Genomic DNA, 18,403 nt, shown 5'->3' on the forward strand with positions numbered 1-18,403 from the left:
AGCAATACCTGCACAGAGAGACAGAGTAGAAAAAGCATAGATTTGTAATCCATAATGTGAATTAAAACTCAAAAAGTGTCAACAAGTATAATCATTTGAGTGTGGAATTATTTATGCAATAAACAGGATTTAAATTAATTAATTGAATTAAAAAACACTGACATGTGTCCTAATTACTCCAAGTTTGTGTTCCAGAGGGTGATGGGAGTCAAAGAGGAGGTACTGGTCCGTGTGTGTGGGCTTCCGGTAAACTTTGATGTTGAGTTTGCCGTTCTCTTCAATGTGCATAGCGCAGTCCAGGAAAAGCAAACAGTCGTCCTTTGTGTCTTCCCTGGTGAACTTGATGTTTTTATCCACGGTGTTAATGTGCGCAGTGAAGGATTCCACTTCTTGCCTTTTGATTTTGACCCAGGTGTCATCTACATATCTGTACCAGTGGCTGGGTACTCTTCCTTTGAAAGAGCCAAGAGCCTTCCTTTCCACTTCCTCCATGTAAAGGTTGGCTACAACAGGTGACACAGGGGAACCCATGGCACAGCCATGTTTTTGTCTGTAGAAACCCTCGTTGTATTTGAAATATGTAGTGGTGAGGCAGAGGTCTAACAGTGTGCACATCTGATCGGGTGTGAAGTTGGTCCTGTCTTCCAAGGAGCTGTCTTCTTGCAGTCGTTTTCTGACAGTCTCCACTGCCTCTGTAGTGGGTATGCAAGTGAAGAGAGAGACTACATCAAAGGACATCATGAGAACCTTCACAGACATGACACAAGGGAAGACTTTTGATTTAATAACTAAGCTTAAAACAAGTGTTACCTTTGAATATTTGTGGGAAAAATCTGATGCTAACCCAAGAATACAAAGCCACACTGGAAATGATGACAGGCTTGCAGCCCTCTGTCTTCCTGGAGTGAGGTGCCCGATCAGTAGAAGTGAATTGACAGAAGTCAGTGTCTGTAAGAGTGGCCAAACACTGATACTCTGTCCACTTGCGTAGAGTCTAAGAAGCTGGAATGCAGGCACACTGGACGAGCTTGTTCTAAAAAATACAGAAAAAGGAACATTTTTTTTGTCTGTAGAAACCCTAAAAACTACAAATAAGTTATACAATGAACAATGTTGAAATACCTTATAGGTGCTGCAGGCCACATAACCAGAATCCAGAGCAATCTCACACTCACATGATGGTGAGGAAAGACATGAGCTCTGCAATGAGGTTTGAAGGCCTCAGTTGGGACACGGAAGAACTCAGAAGACAGCAATACCTGCACAGAGAGACAGAGTAGAAAAAGCATAGATTTGTAATCCATAATGTGAATTAAAACTCAAAAAGTGTCAACAAGTATAATCATTTGAGTGTGGAATTATTTATGCAATAAACAGGATTTTAATTAATTAATTGAATTAAAAACACTGACATTTTTTTTTATCAAAGATAAAGAATGATACCTCTCTCTGCTCTGAGGATCACTGAGCATCTCTGACAGGAAATACAGTTTCCTCAGTATGAGTCATCATTGATGGTCTCAGAGGTGTGTAGTGTGGTAGCATGATGATGGTCTCCAGATCAGGCAGGAGGTCAGGTGATGGGTGTGTCATCTTCTCCATTGAAGACACACTGGTATGGCAATTCATAACACAGCAGTCTCCTTGTGGCATGTAGTTATCTGTGGATCAGGTTTGGCTCAGCAGTTCATGAAGATGGTGTCTGAAAAAATATATCTAACAAAACACGTGCTTATAACACCACCCACCCAGCTCAGCCCCCAAGTGTCTATGTAATGCTGGTATGGGGTGTCGGTTACTAAGTCTAATTAGTGCATCAGAAAGCGGGGGCTACACCTAAAGCCCACACTTTTTGATGTCTTTGTTTATTAGCAGCTTTTTCCAGCTGCTCAGAGAATTCTGACTTGGCCTTTATCCACCCAAACCCAAACCCACCCGGATAAAGGCCAAGTCAAACTCACACACCATACCAGCATTACATAGACACTTGGGGGCTGATCTGGGTGGGTGGTGTTAAACTGTAGTCGGGAACTTTCAGAAAACTATCCATTTACTTCTAAATCAGTTTTTATACATATTCTGTAAGCTGTACTAATGTTTTTCTCTACATAATGTATCATTATAGACATCTCTGGTAGCGTAAAGATAGTTTATAACTTTTGACATTTTTTACCTGTAAAACATGATAAGCAAAACCTCATTCATCACAAAAACTTTTGATTCTACAAAAGCTACTATAATCAAGAAAATATAATTGTCTGTATTTATTCATGTGAGCCATAATAAATACCTGCATTTATGTGGGATTTATTTATTTACTATTTCATATTTTCAAGCCCTTGGAGGGGAAGATCTCGTTTGTTGAGCTACATACGTCACAGTAAAAAGATTTAGTCATTTAAAACATGAGAATAAAAGAAATGATGTTGGTTTAATAAATGTTGCAGCACATTTCAGATCAGAGGTGCATGATAGCAGATGTTCTCTGCTCTGCATGAAGTTCAGCAATGATTTGGTGAAATGATTAATAACATTGCAATAAGAAAGGGTCTTCTGACAGACAGAGTAGGGAAGACCCTTTTTTCAATGAAAAATCTTTTTCATGCTCTACAATCAGTAAACTCTGTAACAAACATGATCTGTAATTGTTTCAAAACTCACCAGACGACTTCATGATTGGCTCGAGGACAGGACACAAAAGACAGGGTTGTGGTAACTGTAATATGATCTCAGAACACCTGAATACAGACATTTCTGTGGCTGAGAAATAAAAATGAGGTCAAGCAGGGTGTTCTTGTCTGTAGTGGCAGAAGTGATCAGCTGTGAATACCCTCTCGACTGAAACTGCTCCAGAATCTGTTTTCTTCCACTCTGCAACTGGTTCTCATTAAAATCTCCACACACAATGATTGGGTGACAGTCCATTATTTCAAGTGAATCTAAAAGACTTACCAGGTTTTGCATGAATGGTGTCAAACTGTAGTCAGGGGGTCTGTACACAACAGCAATGAGTGCAGGGAATGGAGCCTGAACCTTCAACACTAAAAACTCAAGATCAGTGACATTATGCAGATACTGTTTTACCTGAACCTGAAAATGATTCCTCAAATACACAACAACTCCCCCACCACTTCTGCTGGCCATGTGAGGAAAGTTTGTGTAGGACACATGTCTGTTGCGTTTGAACATGGTGTAGCCGTCCAAATGAAGACTGTCTGCAACAAAGGAGCCTTGAAGGTGAGACTCAGTGAGACACAAAACATCTGCTAAACACATTTCATGATGACTCTTGATGTCACTGATGTGAGATGGCAAACCCTCCGTATTGTGATGGATCAGTGTAAGAGTGTCAAGTCTGCTGGCTGTTTCTCTGACCTGAAGAAGAGGCATCATTTCCTCAACACTGGCTTGTCTCATGGTTTGGAGCGCTGCAGTTACCTCGGGATTGGCGTAAATCTTTTTCTCATCCAAGTCCTGCAAATAGAGTCCACTGAGAGACGTCACCCTGCTGAGAGCAACGTAAGCCATACCTGGTTCAAAAATGTTCTTCATTGAAACTACAGCTGTCTGTGTTGTAAGACCCTGAGTTTTGTGAATTGTGCAAGCGAATGCTAGCTTTACAGGAAACTGTCTGCGTACTGCTCCTTTAAACTTCAGACTCTCCTCTGCTCTCTCAATGTAAACCAGATCATCAGATGCTGCATTAGCACTGCGGTTGTGTCTCATAGGCTGCCGGTTGTCCATCCTGAGCCCCAGTTTAATTATGTGTCCATCATTTTCAGATCTCACCACCTTTACCAGTATACCAAAAGCACCGTTGACTAAACCGTTTAGTGTGTCCAAGTTTCTGGTCAGCATGACTCGAGCTCCTTCAGCAACATTCAGAGTGTCAGGTAAATCATTTCGCCCACCTGTAAATGGTTTGTCTCTTCGTTCCATTCTGCCTGTACATTTATCCTTCTGGAAATCGTCTGCATTGATGATTATGATGTTTGAATGAAGCTTCTTCAGGGTATCTGTGTTATGGGATTCCACATTCTTGTTGGTGGCATAAATGTGTAAGACCTCAGTTGGACATTCTTCTGGTGCAGTCACAGCCTGTGACAACAAATCTCTGTCGCACTGAGAAAGCTCATCTGTCTTTTCTTTGACTCTAATCCTGTTCAGCATCTCTGCAAAGGCCACATCATCTTTCTGACGCATGATCTCGGTTAGAGTGATCATCTGAAAATGCTCCTGCCATAGGTCAATCTGTTCTGGATCGTAAACACAGAGAGGTTTAGACTGTCGCACTGGTGGCAGCTGGTAAAAATCTCCAACAGCTAAAACTGACATTCCACCAAAAGGTCTCTGAGTGCCTTTGATTTGTTTCAGTCTTGCATCCACATAAGCAAAAAGGGGTTTTGAAACCATTGAAATCTCATCAATAACAATAATTTCAGCATTCATCAGCTCAGATCTGACTTCATCCAGTTGGTTACCAAGTCCTTGAATGGGTGGTTTCAGACTCCTGGGTAGTTTCAGTAGAGAATGTAATGTAGAGCCATTGATAGAAAAAGCTGCTGTACCGGTAAATGAAGTCAGTAAAACAGTTGGATTTGATATGTCAGCTTCTTCTGCATTAGCAGGCAGTCTGCTCAGGATCTTTGATGCTTCAGAATGAATACACTTAATCAGATGTGACTTTCCAGTTCCTGCACCACCGTTGATATAGAAGAAAAATGGATCTGGGTTCAAACCACAAACTCGCTGAATACACCAGTCTCTTATGGCATAGAACACGCAGGCCTGCTTCTGGTTCAGATTCTGATACATTACACGTACCACGGCTGGATCTACTGCAGGTTGTTCTCTGACGGCTCTGATCTTTGTTACAGCATCAGACTGACGACTGTAGTCGGGAACATTCTCCTGTTCGTTCTCATCATCAGAATGTCTCTCAGGAAGATTCTCATCGCATTGCAGCCTCACAACTTCAGATTCAGGAGCAAGATTACACCATTCATCAATCACAACATCCCTATTTTGTTCAAACTCTTCCAGTGCACTCTCAATATCCTCAGAGTTCTTCTCATACTTGTCTTTATTTCTTTTCACAACCCTTTTCACAGACTCACTGTGGTCTGAACATGGAAGTCGTACAAAACCTGAGTTGTAGAAGGACTGATAGGTTTGGAACCCTTGTGGTTTCAGTTCCTGCTCTGATCTGTGTGGAAGGTAAAGTCTCAACAGTCGACCATAATATTGCTCAGGATCTTTTTCCTGTGAACAGTGGTAATATCTGATTATAGCTGGTTTATCATTCTTTCGCCTTTGTACAAATCCAAGCTGGTTTAGAAGAGGAAGCACATCTTTTCCTTCATTTGGACCACTCACCAACCTGCACAAGGCAGCAAAATCAGCCAGTGACATTTCCTCATATTCTGGGGTCTCAGGTCTGCATTTGTATTTATCACTCAAACTTGTCATCCAAATATTACAACTGTCGTGTGTTGTGCTTTCCAGGAAGCTCATGGGCCGACTCATTTTTACTGGGTTATCATCTGTTGGTACAAATACAACACTGCGGGAACATTTTTTCATTTTTAGGCCACAGACTCGAGTCACACACTCCTGTGCGCTGATTTCTCTCTTTTTTGAGTAAGCCTGCATCACAGCTCTCATTTCATCACATTCATTGACGGTGTTCTTATCAGAGTTGTCAATAACTGTCTTCAGGTATTCAGAGAGGCCAGATTCTTTCTTTGTTATATATTTACAGAGGTATTCTATACATGAATAGGCATTCAAAATGAATGAGACATCTAAATTAGAGTTCCAGGCTTCAAGCAGGTCTGGGTTGTAATTGTTGATCCAACACTCATTTGGGTCACGTTTCAGAATCAGAGCTGTTTTCTTGTTTATGTCTTGGAGGCATTGTTCATACTCATTCATTGTTAAGTTGCATCGTGACAGAATCTGCTCTATGGTGAGGGAAGCAGCTTCAGGTTCCTTCAGCAGGTTCAACAAAGGTCTGAGTTTGGCTTTTGCAGCTTCAGTGTCTGAATCCTCATCCTGTCTCACAATCATTGTTCTTGTGGCTGGTGGTTTGGGAAACCCAAATCTACAACCAGAGTTCACACTCTTAAAGCATGTCTTTGTGTGGTTTTTGCTGTGCTTTTGTAGCTCAGTGACTTTTTTGTGCAGTTCAGGTTGTTTTTCTGGATCAGGGAGTTGAGCTGAGATGTATCTGTCCACAAAGTCACAGACAGTTTGGTCATCATCCACATCTGCTTCTACCTTTTCTCGAATCCACAGCAACATGTGTATATGTGGACTACCTCTGTGCTGGAACTCAACTCTGTAAAAGTAATCAATGATCTCACCAAGGGGCTGTGCAGGAGAAAAAAGCAAATCTCTGAACAAAGCCTCAACACGTTTATCAAACATTCGCATGGTGGTTACTGGATTTGATCTTAGAATTTCACACTTTTCTGACCAGTCCAGGGCTTCAAAATCAACCTCTTCACCTTGCTGTCTCTTTATTGCTTGAATCACTTCAGGCCATCTCATCTCAGCAGCAGAGAAAGTGACAAAGAACTGAGGTGTTCCTATTTGGCGAACCATGCTGAATAGATCTCTGGTAGTTTTCTGCCAGTAAGCTGGAGTTCCTCTGAGTGGCTGCATAAATCTGATTGCATCTTTATTTCTTACCAGCTTCTCTACTTCTGTCTTACTTTGTAACATTCCTGATGTGATTTTGCGTCCATCTTTGGTCATAGTTTTACCTTTCCTTAGCTGTATTGTCATGCTGGAATTAGCCAAATGTATTTCAGTGACAAACTGTGAGAAAAACAAGTAATTTGTGTCTTTAGCAAATCTTGCATCAATGTTGAAAAGCCTTGACTTGAAGTAAGCACTTGGTGTGAGCTTGAGACGTCTCTTTTCATCCAGTGTATTCTGACCAGTAGGAAACTGCACAGGAAATGCCATGGCTTCCAAATGAGGAGTTCTGAAGAAGCTAACAGGATTGTTTCTTTCTGCAGGAGCCACACAATATGTGTTATCAGTGAAACAGAGAATCTCTTCTGAAATGTCTACAGGCTGCAGACAACTTTCTAGAGCAAAACCTCCATTGTTCAAATCACTTTCTGGTTCATCTGGATTTTGTTCCTCTGGTTGTTCATCACAGGATTGCATATTAATATCTTGGTCACTTTGAGACTCACTTTCGCACAAAAGGGCATCTTTTTCATAGTTGTCAATTTCCATTAAATCTGCTTCATTATAATCATCACTTGCCATGCTGGCTTCATCACTGCTGTCATCATCAGGTAACGTTGGATCACAAAGCAATGCATCATCTCTGATAACAATATCTGTGTACTGTGGATGAATTTGTTTCAGTTTACGCAGAGCTTGAATGAGTTTAGACCAGGTGACAGTCTGGAACAGCTGATGGCCTTTGTAGCACAGTCGTCTTTTCAGCTTTATCCTCATGATCTGTGATTGGCTTCTGATCCTCGGTAAACTGTCAACTGTTTGTTGGACCTCAGATGGTACACATACCACATTACCACGTATAAGTCTCTGTCTCCCCTTTGGAAGAGGAATAATCTTAGCAAATGGTATGCATTTGGCAATCAGATGTCTCTCCAGAATGTTGAGATCACAAAGTTCAGCTGGAATATCCTGCAGTTCTAAACCATTAACAGCAGCAAGCCTGGGCATGCATCCACTTTTGAGGGAACTGTGACATGTGTGACAGATATACTCTTTTTTTCTCTCAACAGGAAAGCTGCAGTGATCATTACATGCTTCATCACACACATGAACAAATTTACCAGTTAGACACTGATGAGCTACAGTCTGGTGTTTTGAGTAATTTTGTCTTTTGCAGATCTTCACCTGATTAGGAAAAGAAGCTTTTAGACAAACAGTACAAACATAAGATGGTGCTGACTTAATGTTTGATCTGAAACGAGATATGGCCTCATTCATTAAAGTGTTCTCTGGATGACACTGTAAAGTCTCAGCTGGTCGATGCATCTGGCGATATTTCCGTTTTATATTCATTGCACATCTGATATTATGCATCTGTCTGAAAGAAAAACCGTTCCAATATTTTACTCTCATTCGTTCTCTCATATTGTCCTTGTGTTGTTGCTGAAATCGTCTCTCTTCTCCATAACGCTTAGTCATGTAAGATAGTTTTTTCTTTTTAAATTCTTCACTTTCTTTATATAGGTTATATACATATGACCTCATGTAAGCTTTATGTTTTTCTCTGAATTCAGCACAAGTTCTGTATATTCTTCTTATACGCTCTTTCTGCTTATCTCTGAATATGGGAGACTCTCTATATGTTCTTGTTACACGTTCCTTCTGCTTTTCTCTGAATATGGGAGACTCTCTATATGTTCTTGTTACACGTTCCTTCTGCTTATCTCTGAATATGGGAGACTCTCTATACGTTCTTGTTATACGTTCCTTCTGCTTTTCTCTGAATAGGGGATTGTCTCTATATGTCCTTATGACACGTTCTCTTTTTCTCTCTCTAATTTTAGCACTTTCTCTATACATCTTTCTCAAATGTTCTCTGTGTTTCTCCTTATAGGTAGCATTTAATTTATACAGCTCATTTTTGTACAGACTCCTTTTATGTCTGTGATCAGGATCATTACACTTCTTAGTTGAGTTTTTTTTCTTTGTCTTGAAGCTTTCATCAAACCTGTACATCTGCCTTTCTTTCGTCTTCTGATTTTCCTTTCGTTGTGGTAGCTTTTGTTGAGCTAATAATCTTCTCCTCATTTTTTGCCTTTCCTGTTTATTACGTTTCAGCAGTTTATCTGAGAGTTCCTCTGTTATCTTAGTTGAACTGGAGGCACTGTTTGAATCATTCTGAGGAACAGAATCTGGTGTTACCGGAGTTTCTCTCACAGAACATGCAGAGGTTTTCTTTTCAAAATAATCAGAAGGATGTTTTTTTCCGGGAGCAGCTGTCTCATTTGAAGAATCAACTCTGGATGACATTACTTCACTGGTTAAATCTTTGGTCACAGGTTTCCGTGTCTGCTCAGTGTATATTTCAGAGTTTAATTCATGAACACGTTCATTTAAAGCTGGTGCTGGTGCACTTGTAGCTGTTTGTCTGTATTCGGTGGTTTGATTAGCATCTCTTTGGTCAGCAGCGTTTTCACTGTGAAACTCGATGGGCTGTAGTTCATAAGTACAGCTTGGTGCGATGCTAAACATTCTGTACAAACGTTTGATCCTGTCAATCATGTCATTAAGACGTGTGAATTTCAACATAACTGCAGTTCCACCACTTACACTTAGCGACAATGGCATACCAGTAGACTTACGTGGGTGAGGGTCAAAATATGCATATTCACCTGAAGTCAGCCTGCTAACAGCGATGACTGTTCCTCCCATGACTAGCAAAGCGTAGCGAATGTCTGAAGCCAAACACTGTAATCCCTGTTCAAGGCTCGGAAAGTGATCTGTACCATCAAATGTGCCGTAATGAGCAAACTGAGACATGTCGACTTGATACTCGTGTCTGCGGCTGGTGACCACTGAGGGAAGTTCATCGCAGGCTAGAAACACGCTGTTCACAAACCTCAGTCTGGCATCTGAATAGACGGCATGGCCTTTGTCCAACACACGGTTTAGATCTGCTCTGGTAATAAATTCATCCTCGTGTAAGAATGACAGGAAAACCAAACTGTTAGCCATGCATTGCTGATTCCGGTACTTTCCATACCTAGGAGAAGCCTGGCTTCGGGAAGCACAGACGCTACTCACTCGTGGACTTTCACTGTTTGTAACCTGTACATGAGACTGTCCTGGAGCTTGTCCATCATGCTGTGTTTGTGCAGTTAGCTGGGGTTCAGTCTGGATTACCTGCATAACTTCAGGCTCTGGGACAGACACTGAGGGAACACCTTTCTTTACCACATCTGCATAAGACACTGTGGCTGTCTCTCCATCATGCTGTGTTTGTACAGTTAGCTGGGGTTCAGTCTGGATTACCTGCATAACTCCAGGCTCTGGGACAGACACTGAGGGAACACTTCTCTTTACCACATCTGCATAAGACACTGTGGCTGTCTGAACACTGCTCTGCACTTCTGTGCTGGGAAAAGTTGAAACACACACCTTTACCTGCTCACTGCTCTGAGAAACATTCACCTGTTCTTTCTGCTTTTGCCATCTAAGCTTCTGGGACTGCGACCTTTGACTTTTTCTTGGCATTTTGCTGAAGTACAATCTGGAACTTATATGTGGTTATACACAAATATAAACAAAACTGAACCTTGAAACAGAAAAACTTATAACTCCTCAAGTTACTGTTAAATCTGAGAAATGTACTATTATACTATAAAATGTTTTTATGAATATATGAATAGATGTTAAAAAGCTGATTTGTACTCCAAACTCAAAATAAAGGAAATTCAAAGTTCTCTGGAAACAATTTGGTGCGTTTTATTGTAGCTCTTTTAGAAACGGGGTTTCTTCAGCTGGATGTTCTGCAGCAGTCAGGAAACAGGAAGTCTGGGTCCTCAGGCACTTCTCGATGACAATACTAACTGAATACTTACACCGAGTGACAAAATGGGTTTGTCCTTAAATAATAGTACTATAAACTTGCAGTCAAATGTTATAGCCAATGAAACAGACTAACAGACTGGATCTAATTTATTATTTATCTGAATGTATGTATTACAAAATAACCAGATTATCTTATTACAAATAAACTTATAAAAAGGTGATATTTTATACAATTGATCAAAGTAAGCCAAACTAGCAGTCCAAACTAAAGTCTAATGCAAAATTAAAATGACAAATGTAGGGCTGTGTAAGTAGTTTCTACTATAAGTTCTACTGTACTGTAATTCTACTACTGTATATTCAACTTGTAATTTCCAGCAAAATGACTGAATGTGAGAGAGTTTAAAGACAGGAAAGAAAGAGCAGTGAGAGCAGAGATCTCTCAGAATTCTGTAACAGATAGATCAAGTTCTGGTAACTTGGATTTCTGAAAATTGGATTCTGAAAGGATTCTCAAAACTTGGATTCTCAAATTAGATAGAGCAGTAGAGATAGAGGGATACAAGATGGAATGGCTTTCAAATTAGATAGAGCAGTAGGGATAGAGGGATACAAGATAGAATGGCTTTCAAATTAGATAGAGCAGTAGGGATAGAGGGATACAAGATAGAATGGCTTTCAAATTAGATAGAGCAGTAGGGATAGAGGGATACAAGATAGAATGGCTTTCAAATTAGATAGAGTTGGGAGAGTGATAGGATAGACAGAATTGCTTATAATGATAGAGAGAGAGAGAGGATCTTCTGCAGCAGGTCACCTGTAAGACACAAAAGGCATGGAATTAGTCATATTTCCAACATGCTTGGATTTACCATATTCTTCAGACTATATGGCATACCTAAAATCCTGTCATTATCTCAAAAACATACAATGTGCCTAGCGTATCGATTCTGGTTATGCTTACTGACCTCAAACGGGATTTCTGTGGTACACAGCGCTCAAAATTCTGTCAAATATTTTCGTAAGACTTCGTAAGCTACAAAGCTGTGCTGCTTGATGTATTGTCAGAGCATTATGGCTACCATAGTCAGGACCCTCGCAGAGTAATTTGTACGGTGCTTCAACATAACATTATGGTGTGTGTACAAGGACCTGGCACGTGCTTAAGACATGCTTAAGAAGCAGATTTCAAACTGATCAACCCATGAAGAGTTTGATGGATTTGTGGATGAGGAATGAACTGAAAGAGTGTATTGTTCTGTATTTTATGTGTTACAACTGAACAGTGTTGAGAGTTGTTTGTGAATGACTTGAATAAAGTTTGACTTATCTGACTGTTTGTTTGGCTTAATCTGCCTTAAAAACAGGCTTGTTTATTGACATTATGCCTTATAATCTCAAAAATACAATACATGTAGGGCTTTAAATACTAAAGACTTCTACAGTAAATTATTGGACTGAACAGAATGACAATGTTTAACAAATGATGGTGGAACTGTTATAAGGACATTTTTACGTTCTATTAAAACAATAAACTAAGTCTATAAACTCAAACCAAGACGTGCTGCTACAGTAACTTACTGTAAATATTATATGGTCCAACAAAACCAACACACTGAGGTTACAGCACAGTTTCAGGTCACTCTGTATGAATTTTGGCAAAATGAGAAATTTGGAGACAGCTAGTTTCTACACAGCAGTTTCTACATATTTCAGTCACATTTGGGGCATGTTTGATACACAGCAATAAGCACTACACTAAATCTATAATAAACTTATCATAGCTGATATAAAGGCCTAATTAGCAAAATTTAGTATGATGATCATTTCTTTGTAGATCATTTCATGATAAAAAGAACAGAAGTGAGTGCTGTATCTGAGCTGTTGCATGTAAGATCTTTGCTGGACATTCCCACATTTCTTAAACAAACAAACAAACAAACAAACATGACTTTCAGACAGTTCATCTTTTGTAAATTAGGGCAGGATTATTTTCAAAAAACAGCCTTGATAAAAATATCAGGCCACTATAAAATGTCTTATGTTTATGTTTTCATCCCACCTATATTTTGCAAGTCATTATGACAAATTACAAAAAGCAGTTTTTAGGCAGTGATTTAAGGGAAGAAGCTTTTGAAATCCACCATGCCCTACCACCAGTGGTCTCAAACTCTGGTCGTTAAGGCCTGGTGTCCAGAAACTTTTCTATGTGTCCCTGTTGCAACACACCTGAATAACATTAGTAGGTCATTAGCAAAACTCTACAGAACGTGACTGCATGCTGAGGTGGTAATTCAGCCATTTGATTCATGTTATAGCAGCTCATGAGTGAATGAACATGATGCAATGAAAGTACTTTTAGAAGTACATTTTTCCAAACACTTAAATTACTTAATTTGAACAGTCTTCGGGGATGCCACTTCAACACAGTCAAATTCTATACTCTCACTAATGACCTACAAATGTTATTCAGGTGTTTTGTAACAGGGACACGTGGAAAAGCTTCAGGACACCGGCCCTTGAAGAGTGGAGTTTGAGACCCCTGCCCTATGTGAATATTTAATTGTCCCTAAACTGCTAGTCGTGAGCTGCTCTAATGTGAAACAAACACATATAGTTCTGTAAAGGTTTACAAAGAGATTTCTAAGGATCTGGAGACCCCAGAAAACAGAAACCCTCCCAGACGTTGTAGCTGAACAGGCAAAAACAAGTTGCCTAATAATATCTCGATGATAACCAAGAGCTGTGCTGACTAACTGCACTAAACTGAATCATCTATAGTGAGAGAAAAACACCAGCATTAAAGTCAAACATGGTGCTGTTACTGTGATGTCCCAGAGTTCCTTTACTACTTCAGGACCTACATCAACTCATCAGGTCCTGGGCTTAAGTTTAATCACACTTAGGATCTGAAGCACACAAGCAAGTCCAATTGAATGAATGAAACAAAACACTTGGTGTAAACGAATCAGTCTGGACTTTAATGAAATTAAGATACTTGGTATGACTTGAAAACCCTATCCATCCATCCATCCATCCATCCATCCATCCATTCGCTTCCGCTTATCCTTTTCAGGGGGCACTGGAGCCTATCCCACCTGTCATAGGGCGAGAGGCAGGGTACACCCTGGACAGGTCGCCAGTCTGTCGCAGGGCCAACACACAGGGACAGACAACCATTCGCACTCACATTCATTCGCAGATACACACCTAGTGACAATTTGGATTATTCAATTAACCTATCCCCACAAGCTGCATGTCTTTGGACGGTGGGAGGAAGCCGGAGTACCCGGAGGGAACCCACGCAAACACCGGGAGAACATGCAAACTCCACACAGAAAGACCCCGGCCTGATGTTGGAATTAAACTCAGGACCTTCTTGCTGTGCGGCAACAGTGCTAACCACCGTGGTACTTGGTATGACTTGAAAACCCTATATTGGGCCTTAATTAAGACTTTTTTCTTTTCTTTTTTTGCCTGTCCTGTTTGGATCTAATTAAGACAATTCTGAAATTATAGTGGACCAAAATCAACCAGTGATGTAAACCAGTCATTACCAGTTACTGTAAATGCTTGATGGTAATTGTTGCTATCAGGGCATCCACAGCTGGGTATTAGAGACCAATATGTTTTTACATTAGACCAGGTTGTTCTGGTTCAAAAATGAAATCGTCACTTTAAAACTGCTTTTTGTATTTATCCAGGTCATCCTTGTTAGATGATTTGAAACATGTGAAAAAAAGCATAAACAAAATAAATCTGCAAGGAAGAAAGACCTTTCTCAGCACTGTACTGCAGACAAAACCTATACTTACCAGACTTGCGACGATCAGATCAGTATCCTAGAGAAAGGAAACAACACATCAGATCACTGTTTAATGACTTACACTGTTGAACCTCTTCACACACAATCCAATTTACTGTGACATGAAATAACTAGTAAGATCCTCAATTTCTTCAAGCCTTTATGAACTCACTGTAGTCTAAAGAGGACAAACTTTAGTTACAGAGTCTCACATGACGATAACATGTGTAATAAAGGCATGCATACTACAGAAGTGCAAAGAAGAGGCACCAATATTTGTTGGTACAGATTATGGCTTTTTAGCTCCATCATTTTCTATCACAAGTCAGTGCTTAATAAAGTGTGGAAAAACCACAACTGTTAGAATCAACGGAAAACCTCATTAGGTTTTAGTTCTGATCTGAATATGTAAATCCTAAAATACATGTAAATTCTGACATGTTATAGTAACAACAGTGGCACGCCATTTTTGCAATTAATTTCTTAAAAATTATAATAAAAAGTCCTTCCATTGTACCTGTTGGCAGGAATCTTTTTGTATTTTGCAATATTTCCCTTTTATATATAATTTTCAAACACATTGTATCAAGCAACTTATTAAGAAACTGATTTAAACTTAGTGTACATAAATTACACACAGGCTTTAACATACACAACATTGCCTACTCACAACTCTGGTTCTCTTAGTCTTTTATTATTGCTTAAATGTTTAACGTACCACTTCTGTTCACTCAGGCAAAAATACTTCTATAGTGGTCTGACTTTAATGTAATACATAAGCAGAATATGAGTGAAGATATAAATCAACAACTGTGGTGCTCTTAAGTGTTTAAGCTACCACTTACACTAACTCACCTAAAATGCGTTCATAGTTATGTCTGCTAGGTAAATCCATAAACAAACGGAGAACATGAACAACTGTATAAAAACAGTTGTTTGTGTTCAAACATAAAAATCAGACACAAATGGCCTGTTAAACTTCAGGGACAGTCAGAGGTCATGTGTGGGGCCTTTGCTGCTACAAGGTATAAATTCTGACCATTTGTTTTTGCCCATCAGTAAATGGTAATGTCACAAAAACCAAACTACGTTAGGTAAGTTGCTAAACATGTTACACAGTGACAATGTCATATTACTGCAGTTACAATTGCTGCTTACTTACCAGCAAAGGCAAAACCGAAGTTCTGTTTCACTCTGTAACAAAAGAACAAAAATACAGAATCAGACAACTGAAATCAGCATCAGAGTCAATACTGCATCACAATCTGTAGTGGGAAAAAAAATCTGTTAAATTCTTTGTTTACAACAGCTTTACTATAAACACCCCATCTTCTCTTTCTGCACCTTATTAAAGATTTCTGTCTTTATTAAGGTGATGTGTCGTTTTATCCATCTGCAATTCCACAGAAATTCCTCATGAACGTAAAGCTCTAATACTTTGGTGCTATTACATAACACAGCAGATACCACAAGCAATGATTTGCTCGCACTGCACACTTGATCAAATGATAACATCACAGTTTCAAAGCGTGCAACAATCACAAATAATACTTGATACTATAAATGCTTGATGGTAGTTCTTCGTATCAGGGCTTCCACAGCTGGGTATTAGAGACCAGCATGTTCTCACATTAGAACAGATAGCTCTGGTTTGGTTTTCTCTGCTTCATACGTGAAATCATCACTTTAAAATGCTTTTTTGTATTTATTCATATCATCCCTGTTAGATGATTTGAAACATGTGACAAAAAAGCATGAACAAAATAAATCTGCAAGGAAGAAAGACTTTTCCCAGCACTGTACCTCAGACAAAATGAACTCACTTTAGTCTAAAGAGGGCAAAATTTAATTGCAGAGTCTCAAATGGCCTTAACATGTGTAATAAAAACAATAATTACTACAGAAATGCTTTGATAAGCCTTTAAAATTAGACATAAATGGCCTATTAAACTTCAGGGACATTTTTAGGGACACTCAGAGATCTAGTGGGGGGGGGGGGCTTTACTGCTTATAAATCCTAAATGTGTTTTTGCCCATGAGCAAATGGCAAGATATCACAAAAAGCCAAACTATTGTATGTAAATTGCTAAAAATGTTACACAATCCCAATTTCATATTGCTTCAGTTACAATCACTGTTTACTTACCAGCAAAGGCAAAACCAAGCTTTATTTCACTCTGTGTAACAAAAGACAAAGAACAAAAATACAGGATCAGAAAACTCAAATCAGCATCAATACTGCATCACTCTCTGTTGTCAAAAAGATTCACTAAACTTCTTTGTTTACTACAGCTGGAATACAAACAACAACTCTCCTCTGTTTTCTTTGGTCTACATCTCATTTAAGATTGCAAAACACTCATACATGAAAAACTGCACGACATATTTTTAAGGCTTTAATATTTGAGGTGGTCTGCATTCAAATTCTACTTCCTAAAATATTACCAACTGCACATAGTATCATAGTAAATATGCTGTAGTTTTAAAATAAATATCTATGTACCATACTAATAATAATATACTGCCATATTTTATTTATGTGAAGGTGGGCTGTTGTTTATTTCATTAATTTCCCACAAAGTGAGAATTTAAACTGTGCTGCAGATTTAGGTTGGCACAAACAAGCCTTTGTTAAACAGTTCTTAAAAATTAAAGTCTACATATTAGGAGTTCTTATTATTCTTGGGCTATGTCCACACGTACACAGGTACTTTTGAAAATGGAGATTTTTCTATGCGTTTGCACCTTTCGTCCACACTTAAACGGCGTTTTCGGTCACTGAAAAACTAAAAACGCTTGCCAGAATATTTTCGAAAACTCAGTTTTTGCATTTATGTGTGGACAGGGAAACGGAGAAAACGCAGCGCCTTTTTTGACGTCACACTGTGCGCAACGTTATTGTTTCGGTGAAATGCATTTCTACAATACGGTTACTGTTAATTGTTCTCTCTGCAGTGTTTAAATGCTTACATATGCGCACACAGTTACTGTCCCCCCACAGATATGACTCGGTTCTGCTTCTATGCCCCATCTTTGTTTACCATTTCCCACCGAGGCTTCTAGACTTCTGATTGGCCAACATTTCTACACGGTTAGGAATATAGCGCCACCTGCTGCTTTGGCATGTTCCTAGCAGCGTTCTCCTTCATTTCTGCATTTATGTGTGGACGGGATTGTTTTTTAAAACAGAAACGGAAAATCTCCGTTTTCAAAAATACCCGTGTATGTGGGGACATAGCCTATGTTTAATCCTCAGTTTCTCCCCCCCCTCCTTTGTCTTAATTAACCCACAAGACCTGCACACACGTGACTCTTTTTCTCCCGTGTTCGGTCAGAGGCGGTAAAATGGCTCCTTTGATCTTGCCGACAGCTGACACTGAATCTAAGATGGCGGTTCGTTAAAAACTTTACAGCATAAAGAATGAGGCTGTTTTAACCAACTGATTTGTGAAGAGAACTAACTGCACCTTATGTAACAGACTGACAAACACACCAAATGTAATTAATAAAACAACACAATAACCGTGGTTCACAGTCAAATTTTCATTTCACACTGGGCTCAAAGGAGCGCTAGGCATTAGCATCGGGTTGTTAGCTCATCAAACACTCCTTTTACATACAAAAATGACAAAGTTTCACTAAGAAAAAGCAACCACTGTGTTACTCTAATATGAGTTATACCTCGGTTGGCTTTATAAATCACTAAAAGAACTCGTTAAATCACACAAACAGACTATAAACATTTAGGAGAGAAGAGGAGAAGCAGAGCAGCAGCACTCACCCAGAGCGGACTCAGCGAAGTGTGCCGAAAGGCGGATGTCCGGCAGTCAGGTAAAAGATGAGGCGTTCACGGGTAGTAGGAAATTCCAGCATTACACACAATGGGCATTGTAAACATCAAAAATGTAGGTGATTTTAAATATTCTATACAATATTTATTTGCTACAGAAAAAACTCGCAGAACTTTAAATCTATAACTTGAATAAATATTATTAGAAGGCTCTACTCCTGAACACCAACACCAAAGAGCTGAGTTCACCAGACCTGAAAAAAACAACAACAACA

General features: G+C 39.4%; 1 protein-coding gene and 1 long non-coding RNA gene across 4 annotated transcripts; both read right to left on the bottom strand.

The window, feature by feature from the left end:
- Positions 1 to 552: 552 nt before the first annotated feature.
- Positions 553 to 10,030, bottom strand: LOC147332342 (uncharacterized). 2 transcript variants are annotated; one of them, XM_086288824.1, is made up of 4 exons: positions 1,444 to 9,913; positions 1,123 to 1,259; positions 845 to 1,033; positions 553 to 692 (listed from the first exon to the last, which is right to left on the bottom strand). In XM_086288824.1, exon 1 carries the CDS (start codon positions 9,889 to 9,891, stop codon positions 2,671 to 2,673), a length of 7,221 nt encoding a protein of 2,406 aa, XP_086144950.1. In that variant the 5' UTR covers positions 9,892 to 9,913; the 3' UTR covers positions 553 to 692; positions 845 to 1,033; positions 1,123 to 1,259; positions 1,444 to 2,670. The 2 variants fall into 2 exon arrangements, with proteins under 2 accessions (XP_086144950.1, XP_086144951.1); XM_086288825.1 differs by lacking the exon at positions 553 to 692 and having other exon boundaries at positions 816 to 1,033; positions 1,444 to 9,661; positions 9,746 to 10,030.
- Positions 10,031 to 10,459: 429 nt separating this feature from the next.
- Positions 10,460 to 18,050, bottom strand: LOC147332343 (uncharacterized). Of its 2 annotated transcripts, XR_015128805.1 has the most exons (5): positions 17,309 to 18,050; positions 16,485 to 16,515; positions 15,501 to 15,532; positions 14,349 to 14,375; positions 10,460 to 11,350 (listed from the first exon to the last, which is right to left on the bottom strand). It is a non-coding gene; the product is annotated as an uncharacterized LOC147332343 (long non-coding RNA). The 2 variants fall into 2 exon arrangements; XR_015128804.1 differs by lacking the exon at positions 17,309 to 18,050 and having other exon boundaries at positions 16,485 to 17,138.
- Positions 18,051 to 18,403: the final 353 nt, after the last annotated feature.

This window comes from Aulonocara sp. 'chitande type north' Nkhata Bay, linkage group LG4 (genome assembly GCF_057382095.1).
Source record: "Aulonocara sp. 'chitande type north' Nkhata Bay isolate Kocher_YH1m ecotype deep benthic linkage group LG4, A_spYH_male_GT1.1, whole genome shotgun sequence".
In the NCBI taxonomy this organism is placed as follows: Eukaryota; Metazoa; Chordata; class Actinopteri; order Cichliformes; family Cichlidae; genus Aulonocara; species Aulonocara sp. 'chitande type north' Nkhata Bay.

Coding starts and splice junctions, on each gene's coding strand:
- LOC147332342 (XM_086288825.1), bottom strand. CDS start 10,020: ATGCAGGTAATCCAGACTGAACCCCAGCTAACTGTACAAACACAGCAT. Junction 9,662..9,745: donor CGAAGCCAGGCTTCTCCTAG/GTATGGAAAGTA, acceptor ATTTATTACCAG/AGCAGATCTAAACCGTGTGT.